Source organism: Mobula birostris, chromosome 2 (genome assembly GCF_030028105.1).
Source record: "Mobula birostris isolate sMobBir1 chromosome 2, sMobBir1.hap1, whole genome shotgun sequence".
Taxonomy (NCBI): Eukaryota; Metazoa; Chordata; class Chondrichthyes; order Myliobatiformes; family Myliobatidae; genus Mobula; species Mobula birostris.
The window spans coordinates 9,389,042-9,407,239 of NC_092371.1; the positions used below are offsets into that span (position 1 = coordinate 9,389,042).

An 18,198-nucleotide genomic window follows, 5' to 3' on the forward strand; every position below is an offset into this window, starting at 1 on the left:
CTCTAGAAATGAATGCCAACATTGCATTCGCCTTCTTCACCACCGACTCAACCTGGAGGTTAGACTTAAGGGTATCCTGCACGAGGACTCCCAAGTCCCGTTGCATCTCAGAACTTTGAATTCTCTCCCCATTTAAATAATAGTCTGCCCATTTATTTCTTCTGCCAAAGCGCATAACCATACACTTTCCAACATTGTATTTCATTTGCCACTTCTTTGCCCATTCTTCCAATCTATCCAAGTCTCTCTGTTTCCTCAGCACTACCGGCCCCTCCACCTATCTTTGTATCATCAACAAACTTAGCCACAGAGCCATCTATTCCATAATCCAAATCGTTGATGTACCACGTAAAAAGAAGCGGCCCCAACACTGATCCCTGTGGAACACCACTGGTAACCGGCAGCCAACCAGAATAGGATCCCTTTATTCCCACTCTCTCTTTCCTGCCAATCAGCCAACACCCTATCCACGTATGTAACTTTCCCATAATTCCATGGGCTCTTATCTTGTTAAGTAGCCTCATGTGGCACCTTGTCAAAGGCCTTCTGAAAATCCAAATATACAACATCCACTGCATCTCCCTTGTCTATGTCGCCTTCTTGAAGCACCTTCTTAAGAAGTCTACGTTAACCTCTCCATAGATGCTGCCTGAGCTGCTTTCCTCCAGAATTTTGTGTGTGTTGCTCAAGATTTCTGCAGAGCTGCTTGTGTTTACGTTACCTGTGTTTGTCTTCATCTTGTCACGTACTGTGCTGCTGCAAAAAGCTAATTTTCATGGCATTTATACCCTATGTATGTGTGCCTTTGACAATAACAAATGATCACCAGAGGGAAGAATAAACAACAAATTATTGTGACTGAAGGGCAACAAGTCCTGTGAGCCTACCGGCCAGAGTATGAAAGGAACCTACTGTCAGGATTATGGATCCATTGGTTGTAATATAGCAAAATTTCCTCGGGAGAGGTCCCAAGGGACTGGAAGAACCATCAGTGGCACACTGTTATTCAAGAAAGGAAGACCAAGCAGGAAACTGGTTAACTTAAGGTCTGCCACCGAGAAAGTGCTAGATTCCATTACAAAGGAGACTTCAAGAAAGAATGATTGACAAATTTGCGATGGCTCTAATGGGATGGAGTGTTGTGTTCTGATGTTTTTGTGATCCAGGGGTTCTTTGGAAATCAAGAAAGAGCCCTAAAACTTGTTGCTTCTGACTGTTTATTAAGTATTTGTTGCAAGAGCAAAGAGCGAACAAAGAAAGGGAGAAAGAACAAGTCATTTTCTACAAAATCTCAGACTAAAAAGATGATGAGACATCTATGAAATAGCCAGATTTAAGATGCATGAAACCTGCTGCTGAAAAGTTAAGAAGCTTCTGGGAAAGCACAGAAACAGCTATACTACAATTGCTAGGGAGTTCACTGAATGATATACCACAATTAAACATATACAGGTGATTATTTAAAAATATAAGCAAAATTAAGAAAAGTTAAACTATGAAAAAAATAACTATTTTACTCTATAATCCAACAAGAGCAAACACATTGGTAAAGGGGAGACTGTAGATACAGTGTGTTTGGATTTTCGGAAGAAATTGGTGAGCTGCTACATTAAAGCTTACTGCACAGAAGTGCTTGGGGTTGAGGTCAGTGTTTTGTAATGCAGAAGGATTGACTAACTAACAGAATTTAAGGACAATCTCTGCACCAGGTCTGTTAACATATGATGAGAGGTTAGTTTCCCATTTAGAAGAATGAGGTGATCTGATTAACTGTGTGGCTGCATAGGGGTGGGGATATCAAGATCTAACAAGTGCAGTTTCAGTAGAAAAGTTGGAAACACCGATGCCTTTGAATGGAAACGTCTACAAAAAGTAATGGATATGGCTTAGTCCGTCACAGATAAAACCGTCCCCACCATTGAGCATATCTACACAAAGCGCTGTCACAGGAAAGCAGCATCTATCACCTGGGACCCTCACCACCCAGGCCATGCTCTCTTCTCACTGCTGCCATCAGGAAGGAAGTACAAGAACCTCAGGACTCACGCCATCAAGTTCAGGAACAGTTATTACCCCTCAACCATTAGGCTCTTGAACCAGAGAGGATAACTTCACTCAGCTTCACTCGCCCCATCACTAAACTGGCCCTACTGAATTGGACTCACTTTTAAGTGCTCTTCTCAGTATTTATCACTTATTTATTTTTAAATTGTTTTTTCTCAGCACAAGCAAGTAAAACCTCAGATATTGGCATAGCCAAGCGCACTGATTTCTGAAGATTTACATAAATACAGTTATGTAGGCCTAATTATTTAATGCTATTGTGTAGTGACTTTGGGATGATACCATTTGTAGATATTACTATTGGGACAATGAATACCCTGGTCATGTTCCATTGTCTTTCAATTTCCTCTTTTAATTCAGAATATTTCTGGTGTTTTTCACATTGATTTCTGTATGTTTTTGTGTTTGGAATGGCTATATCTATTAAATAAGTTGTTCTTGCTTGTTTATCCTGTATTATTATATCCGGGCAGTTGTTATGGATTGTCCTATCTGTAATAACAGAACAGTCATAATATAATTTGTGGGAAGAAGGCCAGACAAGATGTGAATATTATTATTATTATTACTGTTTTTGTTATTATGAGTAGTAGTAATTTTTTTCTCTTTCTTTTTATACTTGCACCATTTGTTGAGTTTTTATGCACATTAGTTGTTGTTGACACTGATGGATGTGAACTTTCATTGATTCTATTGTGTTTCTTGTATTTACTGTGATTGCCCACAGGGAAATGAATCTCAGAGTTGTATATGGTGACGTATATGTACTTTGATTATAAATATACTTTGAACTTTGAAAAGTTTGACCATTTTAGATGACAGTAAGGAGGAATTTATTTTCCAAAGGTTGTGCATCTTTAGAATTCAGTGCCTCATCAAATGTGGAGGCAGTTATTCAAAGGAAATATTGACAGGGATTTTAATGACCAGAAAATAACAGGACTCCTTTGAAGGTACTGAGAGCAAGATTTAGATCAGAGGGGCAGTGACCAACTCCTGTTCCTGTTGTTCTTCAATGCTCTGTGTGCAAGCCAGTGCCTCTGACAATGCATCCACCTCTCCCTCTCTCTCTCCCTCATCCTCTCTCTCTCTCTCTCTCTCTGCCTGTCTCTGTCTGTCTCTCAGAACTGTACACCTGACTATGATCTGGTATGGTATTTCAAATGCACAGGAGCTTAATTCATCTACAGAGAATAGTGGACTCAATCCAGTACATCTCGGACACAATCCTACCCACCATCATAAACACGAGATTCTGCGGATACTGGAAATCCTGAGTAACACACAAAATGCTGAAAGAACTCAGCAGGTCAGGCAGCATCTACAAAAGAAATAGTCTTGATGAAGAGGTCTCAGCCCAAAATGTCAACTCTTTATTCCTTTCCACTGATGCTGCCTAACCACCATAGATGAGTTCTCCCCACCATTGACGGTGTCTGCAGGAACCATTGCCTCAAGAAGGCAACACCGATCATCAAAGACATCTTTACTGTCCGGAACATGTCCTCTTCTCGTTGTTACCATGAGGGAGGAGGTTCAAGAGCCTGATGACGCACACTCAACATTTTAACAGCAGCCTCTTCCCCTCTGCCATCAGATTTCTGAACAGACCGTGTCACTACCTCCCTCGCTATATTGCTCTCATTTTGCACCATTTTTTTATATTCTTACTGTAACTCGTTATTTTTTGTCTATATTGCACTGTACTGCTGCCATAAGCTAACATAATTTAACAACATTCATCGGTGACATTAAACTTGATTCTGAAGATCCCGAGCATCCAGGCCACGCCACCTTCTCACAGCTCCCTTCAGGCAGGAGGTACAGAAATCCTACACCACCTGGTTCAGGAGCAAAGTTCAAAGTAAATTTATTATCAAAGTACATATATGTCACCATATACAACCCTGAGGTTAATTTTCTTGTAGGCATACTTAATAAATCCATAATGGAATCAATGTAAGACCGCACCAATTTGGGCATTCAACCAGTGTGCAAAAGACAACAAATAGTGCAAATACAAAAAGAAATCAATTATATTAATACATAAACTATCAAGAACATGAGATGATTACTTTTGAAAGTAAGTCCATAGATTGTAGGAACTTTTCAGTCATGAGGCAAGTGAAGTTGAGTGAAGTTATCCCCTTTGGTTCAAGAGCCTGGTGGTAGAGGAGTAATAACTGTTCCTGAATCCAGTGGTGTGGGTCCTGAGGCTCCTACTCCTCCTTCCAGATAGCAGCAGTGAGAGGAGCCACCACACAACCCTTCATTTTCTTGCAGGCGTACATAGTAAATCCAAGAAATAGCTAATGAAGGACCATACCAAGCAACCAATGTGCAAAAGACACAGCTACTTTCCTTCAACCATTTTGCTCTTGAACCAACCTGCACAACTCTGGTCACTGCCTCAGTACAGCAACAATATGACCACTTTGCACTACAGTGGACATTTTGTTTTTGTTCTTCACTATTGTCAAGGGGAATACAGAGTAAAGCGTAAAGCTGATATCATTTTAGTCTGGGAAAAGCCCATGAGAATATGGAGGTACACTCTTGTGAAAAGTATGTTTAATTTTTTTGTCTTTCTTGTGAATGTTATGTCTAATTCTGTATGACTATGATGCTGCTGCAATAAGTTTTTAATTGAATGCCTGTGCATAGATGTACTTGTCCATAGTGCCATAAACTCAGTTTCTACCCTGAGCCTTGCAATGCAGACACAACTTTGCACGCACAGAGACAAGCAGAGGCCATAATGTTTCTTGTATTCCCCTCCAGGAATCGGATGATAGAACAATATCAGAACCACAATGACCACTACTGCCTGAACCTAGACAGCGGGATGGTGATCGACAGCTATCGCATGGGCAACGAGGCTCGCTTCATAAACCACAGCTGCAGCCCCAACTGCGAAATGCAGAAATGGTAAGAGGGAAAAGGGATTACATCTACTGTGGGCGGTATATATTGTTCCTGGGCAGTACAACATCACCAGCAGCCTCTTAGCTGCTGTCTAGCAATTAGGTAAAATTTCTGAAAAGGTTAACCGGATTGCATGAAGTACTGACAGAATCCTGGGCCAAATAGGAAATACTTCATAAGACGCAAAAGATGGATGGTAGGCATGGACTCAGTGGGTCGAAAGGCCTGTCTTTTTGTGCTGTATCCCTACATAGCACATAAAAGAAAGAAAAATAGAGGGCTATGTGAGAGTGAATGGCTAGATTGATCTTGGAGTAGGTTTAAGATTCGGCACAACATTGTGGGCCAAAGGGCCCCCACTGTGCTGTACTGTTTTATGTTCTTTGTGACTGATTAGCTTCTCATCACAAACGTCCCTGGTATATCAGGAATAGAAATCAAATTAGAATCAGGTTTATTTTCACTGACATATATCAACATATTTGTTGTTTTGCAGCAATATAGTGCAATAATAAAAAAAACTCTTAAGTTCCAATCAGAAAACTAAAAATAAATAAATAGTGCAAAAAGAGAGCAAAATAGTTCATGAGTTCGTGGTCAATCTGATGACGGAGGGAAAGGAGTTATTCCTGAATTGTTGGGTCCTAAAACAAGACCAGCAGGTCAGTTGGTATCAGTGGCAAGAGAGGTCAGAGTCAACACTTTGGGTGTGAGACATCTCATCAGAGCTCAGAGTGTTGGGGCGGGGGGGTACTTCAAGTGTTCTCAGGCAGGGTATGAAGCAAACAGTAGGAATGTCTGTGATGGGCTGCCAACCTAAGTTGTCGATTACTTTAAAAATTAGCATTCCAGGATTAAGAGGTAAAATGGAACAAACTGAAACGGGAACGTAAGCCGTGTAGGGAGAGAGTTGCAGTGATGAAAGGGGATTGAATGAAATAAATTCAATGTCAAGTCCTGAAATAATATTCCCAGAAAAAAGAGAGGAGACACTATAGCTTGCATTGCAATTGTTAGAGCACTGTACAAAGCTGGAGACAGATCAGAGTGGACTGAGACAAAGAACTCAAACTATAGGTGACTGGAAGCTGGGTCACCTTTATGGACTGGACATAAGTGTTCCAAATACACCTAATCTGTATTTGGTGTCTCTGATATAAGACCATATTCTCACCAACAAATGCAATACACAAAATTGAAAGCAATTCCTCACCCTTGCTTGAAGAAGAGGGAAGGGGTAAAGGAGAAGGTGATGTACAGTAAGGAGGCTCGAGTAGACTTCTGTTAGTGGACAGAGAAAACAGTCCCTTTGAAGTCTGAACAGGAAGCAAACGTGTATGTAGTAAGTTCTTATTGGAGGTGACTGAGGTTGTGGAAAATGACCCACTGGATGTGGGAGATTGAAGCAACACAATAGCTTAGAGGTTAGCGGAACACTATTATAGCACCAGTGACCCCGGATTCAATTCCCATCACTGTCCATAATGAGTTTGTATGTTCTCCCCATGATCAAGTGGGTTTCCTCTGGGAGCTGTGGTTTCACAGTCCACAGACATACAGGTGGCCGCCATTTTCCAGAAGTTCGCTTTACGACACCTCACTGTTACAGAAGACCTACATTAGTTACCTGTTTCCGTTAATAGAAGGTGTTTCACTGTTACGAAAAAAGGCAGCGCACGCCCAAACAGCCAAGCTCCCCGGAACTGCATTCTAGCCGGCATTGCTTAAACTCGTGCTTTATCTGGATTTATTTTGTTCATCCGTTAGCAAGATGATTTCTAAGGTATCGGAAAAGCCTAAAAGAGCTCGTAAGGGTGTTACACTTAGCATAAAACTAGACATAATTAAGCGTTTCGATCGTGGTGAACAAAATAAGGACATTGTCCGTGCGTTGAACTTGCCTGCATCCACCATTCGCACTATTTATACACAGAGAGAAAGAATTTTGAAAGCTGCCAATGTTACTGTTGGTCCTGCTCGTAGCAAAGTGGTCTCTCCTAATCGGCATCCAATAATGGATAAAATGGAAAGTCTATTGCTTGAGTGGATTGATGGGTGTACAAAGCGTGGTGTTCCGTTAAGTTTTCTTATACTTCAGGAGAAATCAGTCAGTTTTTTTAATAAGCTGAAACAGAAAGCACTGGACGATGATGATGAAAGTGTTGCGAAAGTGGAATCTAAAGGTAGTCATGGGTGGTTTGATCGGTTTCTGAGGCAAGGGCAGCTTCATAGTTTAAGCAGTGGTCCCCAACCTCTGGGCTGTAGACCAATACATTGCCGCGAAGAATGCAGTGGTGCAGCGGTAGCCGGGACGCACCCAGCACATCTTTAAGAAAAAAGCCAAAATAAACAAGCTAATTAATTAGGTGCCTCCCGGCACGTAAATGTCAGCCCAGATTAGAGGTGATTGCCGATTGCAGCAGGTGGTTATTCGTATAAGCAAGTGTTTAACTGTGACGAAACTGCAATTTATTGGAGTTTTCCCGATTCCGGTAAGTAAAATTACACTGTACATACTTTATTTATACTTTATATCGGCTGTGTATTTTTATGTGTTGTTTGGTATGATTTGGCAGCTTCATAGCTTAAAGGTTACTGGAGAGAGTGTTTCTGCCGAGAGCACTTCCGCAAGATTTTCGCTGCACTAGACAACGCTGCAGAAACGTATTTCTACTTTATATAGGCTGTGTTCTTATCGTATCATTCCTGCTTTTACTATATGTTACTGTTATTTTAGGTTTTATGTGTTTTGTAGGTTATTTTTTGGGTCTGGCAACGCTAAAAAATGTTTCCCCTATTAATAAATAGTAATTGCTTATTCACTTTATGACATTCCGGCTTACGAACCGTTTCATAGGAAGGCTCTACCTTCAGATAGTGGGGGAAACCTGTACGGCTTAGTGGGTTAATTGATCACATGGATATAATTGGGTGGCACTGGCTTTATCTGTAAAATTTTTTTAAAATGAAGAGTTAGTTCCCTTAAAGATCAGCATGGCCAACTGTATATGGAACCAAAGGAGATGGGTGAGATTTTGGGGTAGCACAGTAGTGTGGTGGTTAGCATAATGCTATAACAGCTCCAGCGGCCTCAGTTCAATTCTGTTCTTGTCTGTAAAGAGTTTGTACATTCTTCCTGCAACTGTGCGTTTCCTCCCACATTCCAAAGCAGTATGGGTTAGTAGAATAATTGGGCAGCACGGGCTTATTGGGCCTGAAGGCCCTGTTACCATGCTGTAGCTCTGAATAAAAAATAAAATAATTCTGGGCAAGGAACTCTAGCTGGGATGAGAGGAACTGAGAGCAGGGACCCACTGAGAATTAGATGAGGTAGGTTGTGGCCCTATCTATTATGGTAGGGGGAAGCTTCGTAAGGATAAAGGAAGACGGTTTAAATGCAGTGAGTTATCAGAGCAGATCCAACAGAGATTGTAAGGTGGAATCCTCACAGAATAGGCATTGGTGTAGTGAAGACAGATCTGGGTATTGAGTGAAAAGTATTGTTGGATGTAATATTAAAACCCCCAGTAACTCATTTTGACCATTATCTATCTGAAACCAGTTGAGGATTTCAAACTTTTCTATCCTGTCCCAAGCCAAAGGTGTCTGCAGAAAAGCAGAGGAGACTTTCTGTTGCTATTGGCTTAAATGCTTGGTGAATTCTTGATCAAGGCCTGTACTGGGCAATCCAATCCAAATATTTTATCAGAGAATACACCATCCTGGCACACAGTGGGCTCCTGCATCTGGCTGGGTTAACGAATCATGCTTTATGATGTATCACTTTGAGCAACATCGAATTAACTCGTAGGCAAACTGTTTTCTACTTTTGCAGTGAAGAACATACTCTTTTCCAATCAGTGCAGTGTGATCTTTAATACTGACCCTGTGACACTGTTGGCCTGAACCTTTACTGAAGAATGGCTCCTTTCAGCAAACATCACCCCCTCAGCATTGCATGCACAAGAGTGGGGTCCAGGGCTTCTTTTCAAACCGACACCATTGATTCAGAGATCTTGCAATAGAGGCTAGCTGTTGTCCACAGTTGGTGACAACCTCACTGGGCTTCAGTTGTTCCTTTGGGTAACTCAGTGTTGCATCAATGAGAGGGGAAATGAGATAAAGCAATGGGGGGGCGGGGGGGGCAACTTCATCACCCAGAGCTGTGTGTATGCATGTGTATGGAATGAGCTGCCAGAGGGAAGTGGTTGAGGCAAGTACAATAACAACATTTAAAAGGCATTTGAACAGGTACACGGATAGGAAAGGTTTATGGGACGGGGCAAATGGGATTCTCTTAAATGTACACTTTGGTCAAGTGGACATGTTGGGCCAAAGGGCCTGTTCTGTGCAGCGTGACTGAGACCATCTCTTAAATTGGAATTTAGAAAAGGCAGCTCTCCTCAGGCTGATGGTTGCAGGGCAGTCCCACATGATCCTCTGTTCTCCCCAACATCTCAGGATGTAATGCTGAGGCTTTATAAGCCATTGGTCTGACCGTACTCACTGGAGTTTAGAAGAATGAGGGGGGTAGATCTCATTGAAACCTATCAAATATTGAAAGGCCTAGATACAGTGGATGTGGAGAGGATGCTCCCTATAGTGGGGGAAGCTACGACCAGAGGCCACAGCCTCAGTTAGAGGGACATTCATTTAGAACAAAGATTAGGAGGAATTTCTTTCGCCAGAGATTAGTGAATCTGTGAAATTCATTGCCACAGATGGCTGTTGAGGTCAAGTCATTGACTACATTTAAAGCAGAGGTTGATGAAGTCTTGGTCAGACAAGGTATCAGAGGTTAGAGGAAGAAGGCAGGAGAATAGGGTTGAAAGAGATAAAAATCAGCCATGATGGAATGGCAGCATAATCAGTGGACTGAACGGCCTAAATCTGTGTCTAATGGTCTGATGATCTCCATGGGTTGTTCACTTTTTACTGATTTTCTTTTACTCTCGGGGCCATATTTTGTGTATCTTAGCTCAGACTGTGCTGCAGCAGACTGCCGTGTTTGTCAAGTACACAGTGACCTTTGCAACACAGCTCCCCAAGATCTAATGGTTTCGTGGCTGGGGGGAGCATTTTAACTCATTCACAATCTCACTTTGTTCTGCACCCCTGCCCCACCACACACTTCCCCTCTGCAGGTCTGTCAATGGAGTTTACAGGATCGGTCTGTTTGCACTGAAAGATGTGAATGCTGGCACCGAACTCACCTACGACTACAACTTCCATGCATTCAACCTTGAAAAGCAGGTAATGTGGACATCTTTATTTCTGACCGATATCAGAACACAGCTCAATGCAGGGCACTGATATTCATCTCAATCCTGGTGGTGCAGAAACTTGGAAGGTTGAGGATCTTTACTCTGTCTAAACCATTTTGTGTTGGACATTATTGCGTTACATTGAGCTTTGCTCTCTCTATCTGACATGTGCTGTCTATCTCTACTCTCTCTCTTATGTGTACATTCTCTATTCTAGAGTGTGTAACAGGATGGCATCAGAAGAAACTCTTCTCTCTCAATCTGACATGTATTCTCTTTCTACCCTGGAGGAGTAACAAAACAGCATCAGAAGAAGCTTTACTCTCCATCTTGCTTGTGCTGTCCCTGTCCAGAGAGTATGTGACAGGACAGTGTTAAAGGGGGGTTTACTGTTATCAAACCATACCATCTCTAACCTCCCCCCACTCACCCTAGGTACAGTGTTAGAGGGAGGTTTACTCTATCAAACCTATACCATCTCTAACCCCCTGCTCTGGGATACAGTGTTAGAGGAAGGTTTACTCTATCAAAACCTTGTCATATCTAACCCCCAGCTCTGGGATACAGTGTTAGAGGGAGATTTACTCTATCAAAACCATATCATGTCTAACTGCCTGCCTTGAGAGTGTGTATCAGGTCAGTCAGGGTTAGGGGGCCCTTCACTCTGGGTCCAACCATTTAACACATTTCAAAGTACAGTTTACTTACAAAATAATTCTAAGATATAGAGCATTCAGCCCACATTTTCATTATTCTGTTAACACAATATCTATTCACAGGCTTCATTCAGTTACCGTATTATCCATTCACAGACTGGGCACCGCGGTAGCATAGCAGTTAGCATGGACAGTATTCCAGCTTGGGGCGTTGCACCTCGGAGTTCAGTCCCACAACCTCTGTATGTCCTCCCCATGGAATGCATGAGATTTCTCTAAGTGCTCTGGTTTCCTCCCACAGTCCAAAGATGTAGGTTAATTAGTCATTGTAAGTTGTCCCATGGTTAAGTTAGGGGGCAGCTGAACAGCGTGGCTGAAAGGCCTATTCTGCACTTTATCTCTAAATAAAGTTAATAAATAGTTCATGGAGTTTAACACTAACTTCAACTAGTGTGCTGCCCTTGCCCTGAGTGTGGTTGCTTCTGGGACTGCAGATTGAAATAGACCAGAGATCGCATATCAGCCAGTGAAATGCCCTGAAACAGCAGTCAGCCGTCAGCCATTCTCCCTAATATTTCCCATAGTCATGCTGTCAAGCAGATCCTTGGATTTGCCAGGTTAGGAAGCATCAGGGAAAGCACGAGCCACTCCATCCACATTTCTTCCGCTGTGACATTCTACAGCAGCAGGTGTCTGAAGCAAAGTCTCCCAGCTGGGCTCGCTCACACCTGCTCCCGTAACCCCTGGTTTGTGTTGCAGCAACTGTGCAAGTGCGGGGCGGAGAAGTGCCGGGGCATCATCGGTGGCCGGAGCCAGAGGATGAATGGGCAACTGAACAAGCACGGCCAGCAGGCGAATGGACAGAAGAAACCAGGCAGGTTGAAGGAGAAGAGGAAGTCAAAGCACCGGTTAAAGAAGAGGGTGGGTACCTTCTGCTGGCTGAGGGAAGGAACTGATGAGCAACTCTGCAGCTGAGAACAATCCCAGTCACACTGGCCTGGAACAGTGGGGCAAACTGAATGTGGCCTTTGTTCAGAAAGCAGGTGGAATGCAGGCTCCCTCCCACAAATGGAGTGGGTGCACTGCTCATCCAGTAGAAGTTAAAGGTTGCCACTTTGTTCTAACCCTAATCTGAAACCTTCCCTAAATTTGGTAAAGAGTAAGGTCTCCTTATTCTAGAGGTGTGGCCACCAACAGTCCTGGGTTCCAGAATCAGAATCGGGTTTATCATCACTGATGTTAGATATGGAATGCATTGTTTCGTGACAGCAGTACAGTGTAGGCATAACAAATTACTATCAGTTACAATAAAGAATGTAATGCAGGAGGGGAAAAGCAAGGTAGTGTTCATGGGTTCATGGATCATTCAGAAATCTGGTGGCACAGGGGAAGAAACTGTTACTAAAACATTGACTGTGTGTCTTCAGGCTCCTGTACCTCCCTGATTGTAGCAATGAGAAGAGGGCATGTCCTCCATTGTCTTCATTGGCTGCTGGGAGTTAATCTCCTGAGATCCCCACTCCACTTTGTTCTCCCCTTTCCAAGTGGGCTAACTCTCCCCACGGCACTTGAGCCCAGCCAGGTGTGTCACAGGCAAGTCCACTTCTGTTTCCTCTCGCCATTGAGACCAGAGATCAGGGAAGCAAACGCAGACCGGGGTGAGACCCTGGACGTTCCTTAGCTTGCTCCAGATAGGCCCTACACCAACTGCTGTCCCACAGGAGTTGCATGGTTGTGTCAGTCAAGAAGGCACACATCTGCTGCTGCTGTCACTCAGGAGATTTATCTGGTTGCTTTACAGAGGGGGCACGTGTCAGAAGAACCGAGCGAGAGTGTCGGCAACCCTGCTAAGCTGAACCAGCCACACCAGATGAAGCCTATGTCCAACAGAGAAAGGTAGGCCCACTGTCCAGCACCAACGTCTCACAAGCTGGTTTTACAGATCTACGTACGTTGCGGCCATAAGTACATCAGACCGTAAGGCATAGGAGCAAAAGTAGGGCCATCTGGCCCATGGACTGTGCTCCACCATTTGATCATCTTCCTCTTCTTAAGCCCATCACCCCTACTGGGGCGTAGTTCACCAGAGTCCTCTGTCCTAGGCCAGTCTTTTAAGTTTTCAAAGGTTGAAAAAGGTCTTCAAAGATGAAGTCTTGAGAGGTTCTTTTGGCAATTCTGTAGCACTGGGTTTTTACAGGATGGGGTTGCTAGCCCCAAGTCCAACCCTCCTTCCACAGTTGGCCTTGGGATTGTCCATGGCAGAGTTACCATTTGATCATGGCTGATCTGTTTTTCCTCTCAACCTCATTCTCCTGACTTCTTACCATAACCTTTGACGCCTTTAATAAATCAAGACCCTTACCGATCCACGTGCACTTTAAGTGCAACATCTATCGGCGATCGCTGGCAGCCTCACTACCATGCCTGGCCCTGGTAGGAAATTCTACTCACGTCTCACGAAGGCAAACCTTGCCAGACGGGCGTGCTGCCAAGCAGCTTGCCAGCAGCAGTGCTGATGGAGTGCCCAAATGCCCTTGGTCACTTCAGAGCCCCACCGTGCTGCCAGGCTTCAGCTGCAGCTCAGCACTAGCACTGGACGGGACCCGCTGAGGACCTGGACTCCTGCCCCAGCAAAGCAGCAGCTGCCCAAACAGTCAGCACTAAATAATTTCACCATTGACCTCTCTCACTGAGGCCCCTCATTAACTCACATCCCTTTGGCCACGATCTTCAACAACAGCTGACAGTGGTGGGATCCAGCACATTCCCATCACCAGATGAGGAGGGCTTGGGTTACTGACCCCACGCTGGCTGTGTATTCACCCGAAACCTTAACCCTTTACTGGTGGGTCTGTGTATCTACAGCATGGATCTATATTCCTGCAATGAAGTAAAATCACGGGGAGGTGAGATCAAATGAATGAAGTGCTTTACCCAGAGCCACAGGAAATCTAAAAAAAACAGCAACTGGTGATGAATTGCTGCAAGAGAGAGCAGCAAGGGAACATTGAGCATTAATGGGGTGACTATTTATACCACATCCTTTTACTGGTATTGGTTGTTGATGCAAACAAGGTGTGTAACTGTATGTTTCAATGCACACTTGACAAATAAAGTTAATCTTTAGCATGATCTCTGAGGAAGATAGGATTCAATTCCCACTGCTGTCTGTAAGGAGTTTGTATGTTCTCCCCGTGACCATGTGGGCTTCCACTGGGTGCTCCACATTACAGAGACATGCAGGTTAGGGTTAGTAAGTTGTTGGCATGCTACATTGGTGCCAGAGGCATGGCGACATTTGCAGGCTGCACGTCCTGGACTGTGTTGTTCGTTGAAGCAAATGGTGCATTTCGATGTATGTTTTGATGTACTTACGAAAATAATGTTGATAGTTATCATCTAATCCTTAATTATGTTAATTTTGAAGGCATTTGACAGTGACATGGACAGGAAAGGTTTAGAGAGATACGAGTTCAAGCCAGGCAACTGGGACTAGCTCAGGTAACACGCACAAAATGCTGGCGGGACTCAGCAGGTCAGGCACCTATGAAAATTGATTAACAGTTGACGTTTTGGGCCCTAACTTGTATGTCTTAGTAGGCAATGACTTGAAAGGAAGGTAGAAGATGACATTTCATGCATAGCTCAGGTAGCCAACTTCATCAGCACCGACAAGATGGGCCAAAGGGCCTTTTTCTGCACTTTATAGTTACATGACTAGTGGTTACACTTCTCAAGAACCTCATTGTCTACAAAATGAAAGGTGCCACGTGAATGCAAGCCATTTTCAGCAGGCAGATGTGAGTTTAGCTGTTGTGGGAGGCAAAGAGTTGTCAGTCCCTGAGGTGAGAGACAGTAACAAGAACTGCTGGCAAGTTTGGCCTTTCAATCTGGAGTCGGCACCAGAAGGAAGTAACAAGGGGATAAAGTGAAAGAAACATTGCCAAAAGCAGAGAGAGACTTGGGTGTGTGTGCATTTTTATATATAGCTGAATTCTTGTGGTATTATTACAAATTAATCCTGTCCTGTGGGGACTTCATTCAAGCTTAAATAAACATGCACATATTTATTTAAGTGTACATGTATAATATTCAGTGCAAGAGTAGCTATTCTCTTTATTAATTCTGCCTGCTTTGACTGCTGTACACATTTTGATTCGAAAGTAGCACTTCCTCCTTGAGTTTGCACCCCTTTCCCAACACCCGGTGACTGACGTGTTCAGAATTAAGGATCCTGAGTTGGTCATCGTTGTGACATGACAAAATGGGTTCCGCAATGAGAACATTGTATTAGCCCCACCAGCGGTGTACCATATCACAGGTTTAAGTGCATTGTCTATGCTGGCTCTCAATCCCGACCATCCATGGTTATTTCCCCAAAAGATGTTCCTTGCATAGCCTTCACGTAAACCCAGAGTTTAGAACATAGAGCAGTCAGGCTCTTCGGCCCACAATGATATGCTAACCTTTTAACCGACTCCAAGATCAATCTATTCCTTCCCTCACGCGTAGCCCTCCATTTCTCTTTCATCCATGTGCCTGTTTAAGAGTCTTTTAAATGTCCCCAATGAATCTGCCTCTGCCCCCACCTCTGGCAGTGTGTTTCACACACCCACTGCTCTGTGTGAAAAAATAACAACAACAACAACTAACTCTGCCATCCACCTTATAGTTTCCTCCGGTCACCTTAAAATTATGCCCCCTTATATTAGCCATTTCCACCCTGGGAGAAAGGTGCTGTCTATCCACTCTATTTATGCCTCATTATCTTATACACCTCTATCAAGTTACCTCTCATCCTCCTCCTCTCCAAAGAATAAAGCCCTAACTTGATTAACCTATCCTCGTGAGACATGCTCTCTTGTCCAGGCAGCATCCTAGAATATCTCTTCTGCACCTTCTCTAAAGCTTCCACAATTTTCCCATAATGAAACGTACTCCCAAGTGTGGTCTAATCAGGGCTTTATAGAGCTGCAGCATTACCTCATGCCTCTTGAACTGAATCCCCTTACTAATGAAGTTGGTCCATCCTCTCCTCACAGCTAATGCAGTTCAGGCAACATCCTGATGAAGCTGTTCTGCTGAAGTGCCCTCTCTAAAGCTTCTACATCCCTCCTGAGTTGGATTGTGAGGTCAAAAGGCCACATTGTTGTTACAGGGGAGTGTTCAGTGATCTGGCGACAGTGGAATAGAAGCTGTCCTTGAATCTGGTTGTACATGCTTTCAGGCTTTTGTAAATTCTTCCCGATGGAAGAAGGGAAAAAAGAGAATGTCTGGGGTGTGTGATGTCTTTGATTCTGTTGGCTGCTTAAACGAGGCAGCATGAATGGAGAGGAACAAAAAGTCCCTTCGTCAGGGCTGGAAAGAAAGGGGACAGAAGCCAGAATAAGAAGGTGGGGGGAGAGGAAGGAGTACAAATAGTCAGGTTATAGGTGAGACCAGCTGAGAGGGGAAGGTGGGGAAGGAGGGATGAAGTAAGAAGCTGATAGTAAGGAGTTAATGGGTGAAAGAGGTAAAGGGCTGAAGAAGAAGGAATCTGATGGGAGAGGAGAGTGGACCATGGAAGAGGTTATTTTAGAGTCACAGAGAAGTACAGGATGGAAACAGGCCATTTGGCCCATCTAGTCCATGCCAAAACCATTTAAGCTGCCTACTCTCATTGATCTCCCCCTACTATCCATGTATTATCCAAACTTCCCTTAGACATTGAAGTCAAGGGTTGAATAGAGCCAACCCTCTACTACTACTCTCTGGCTTCTCCCACAATGCCAATGTATAATCCAACTTGTACCTCATCTTTAATGCCAAGTGACTGAACCTTCTTGACCCCAGTCTTCCACACGGACCTTGTCAAATGCTTTACTAAAGTCCACGTAGGCCACTGTCTTGCCTTCGTCCACTTTCCTGGTAACCTTCTCAAAAAACTCTAAGGTTGGTTGGACACGACCTACCATACGCAAAGTCATACTGACTATCCTTAATCAGCCTATGTCTATCCAAATACTTATATATCCAGTCCCTTAGAATACCTTCCAGTAACTTTCCCACAGCTGACTCAGAAGTTTTCTGTGAAGTACTGAGCTGTGTCCACAATTCTTCGTAGTTTCTTGTGGTGTCGGGCACCAAGCTGTGATGCATCCAGGTAGAATGCTTTCTATGGTGCAAAATTCCTGAGGGTCATCGGGTTACATTTGCAGAGAAAGTATAGTGCAGGCAAACATGGTCCAAGAGTCATAATGAGGTAGACACAAGTCAACACAAATCCAAACCAGCACAGATTGTATGCAACTCACAAGCAAAACAACCGCTGTGAATGTTTGAGAAGGCTGAAGGCTGTGCGGGCAGGTTGAGGGTTCGGGGTATGTATGCATATTGTTAGACCTCTGACTCACTGCCTGGGCTTTCCTCCCCAACCCCCTCCCACCAGGAACTTTGTGCTGAAGCACCACGTGTTTCTGGTGCGCAACTGGGAGAAGATGCGGCAGAAGCAGGAGGAGGCGAAGCAGGAAACCGACAACAGTCAATCCGTGTCGCTTTACACCCGCTGGAATGGCATCTGCCGAGATGATGGCAATATCAAATCTGGTACAGAAAGAGACTCTCCCTTCCCCTCCCCACGTCACTCCCTTTTCCCCCTCAATCCCCCCTCGTCCATTTCTCCCTCCTTTCTCCTCCCCCTCTCCATACACACTCTTACACTAACTCGCTCCCTCCCCCTCTCCAACCTCCCCAAGCCCCTCCCCCACTCCCCCTGCACTTCACTTCTTCCCCTTCACTCTACCCTCCCATCCTCCTGTGCTCTCACTCCCACCCTTCTCCTCCTCCCTCCTTATCCCCTCTTCTGCACCCTCTCTCCTCTCTACCCCCTCCCCCCTCTCTACCCCCTCTCTCCTCTCTACCCCTTCCCTCCTCTCTACCCCCTCTCTCCTCTCTACCCCTTCCCTCCTCTCTACCCCTTCCCTCCTCTCTACCCCTTCCCTCCTCTCTACCCCCTCCTCTCTACTTCCCTCCTCTCTCTCCCCCTCGGACCCCCCTGACCCACCACACCTTATCACCACCCCCCCTCATCGCCCATCTCTCACCCCCGCCCCAGATTAATAGTCTCATTTTGCCAACATTTATTTTCCAAAACTTGAAGCAAATTGTAGGAGCAAAGGTTGGCTTCTACATTAACTGCAAACAGAGCATAACACTGCCATCTGGTGGCAAAATCCCTGATGTTTGTTGCCCCATTGGAGCTTACATTCCCCACCCCACCCCTCTCTGCCCTTACTGCTGTATTATGCTAG

General features: G+C 44.3%; 1 protein-coding gene across 2 annotated transcripts in view; it reads left to right on the forward strand.

Annotated features, from left to right (window-relative positions):
* Positions 1 to 18,198, forward strand: part of ash1l (ash1 (absent, small, or homeotic)-like (Drosophila)) — a 408,509-nt gene that overhangs the window by 347,530 nt on the left and 42,781 nt on the right. For both annotated transcript variants that reach the window (XM_072282409.1, XM_072282400.1), the window contains exons 12-16: positions 4,846 to 4,992; positions 10,134 to 10,242; positions 11,669 to 11,830; positions 12,711 to 12,805; positions 17,337 to 17,494. In XM_072282409.1, coding sequence (XP_072138510.1) covers positions 4,846 to 4,992; positions 10,134 to 10,242; positions 11,669 to 11,830; positions 12,711 to 12,805; positions 17,337 to 17,494 — 671 coding nt within the window. The remainder of the gene's footprint in view (positions 1 to 4,845; positions 4,993 to 10,133; positions 10,243 to 11,668; positions 11,831 to 12,710; positions 12,806 to 17,336; positions 17,495 to 18,198) is intronic.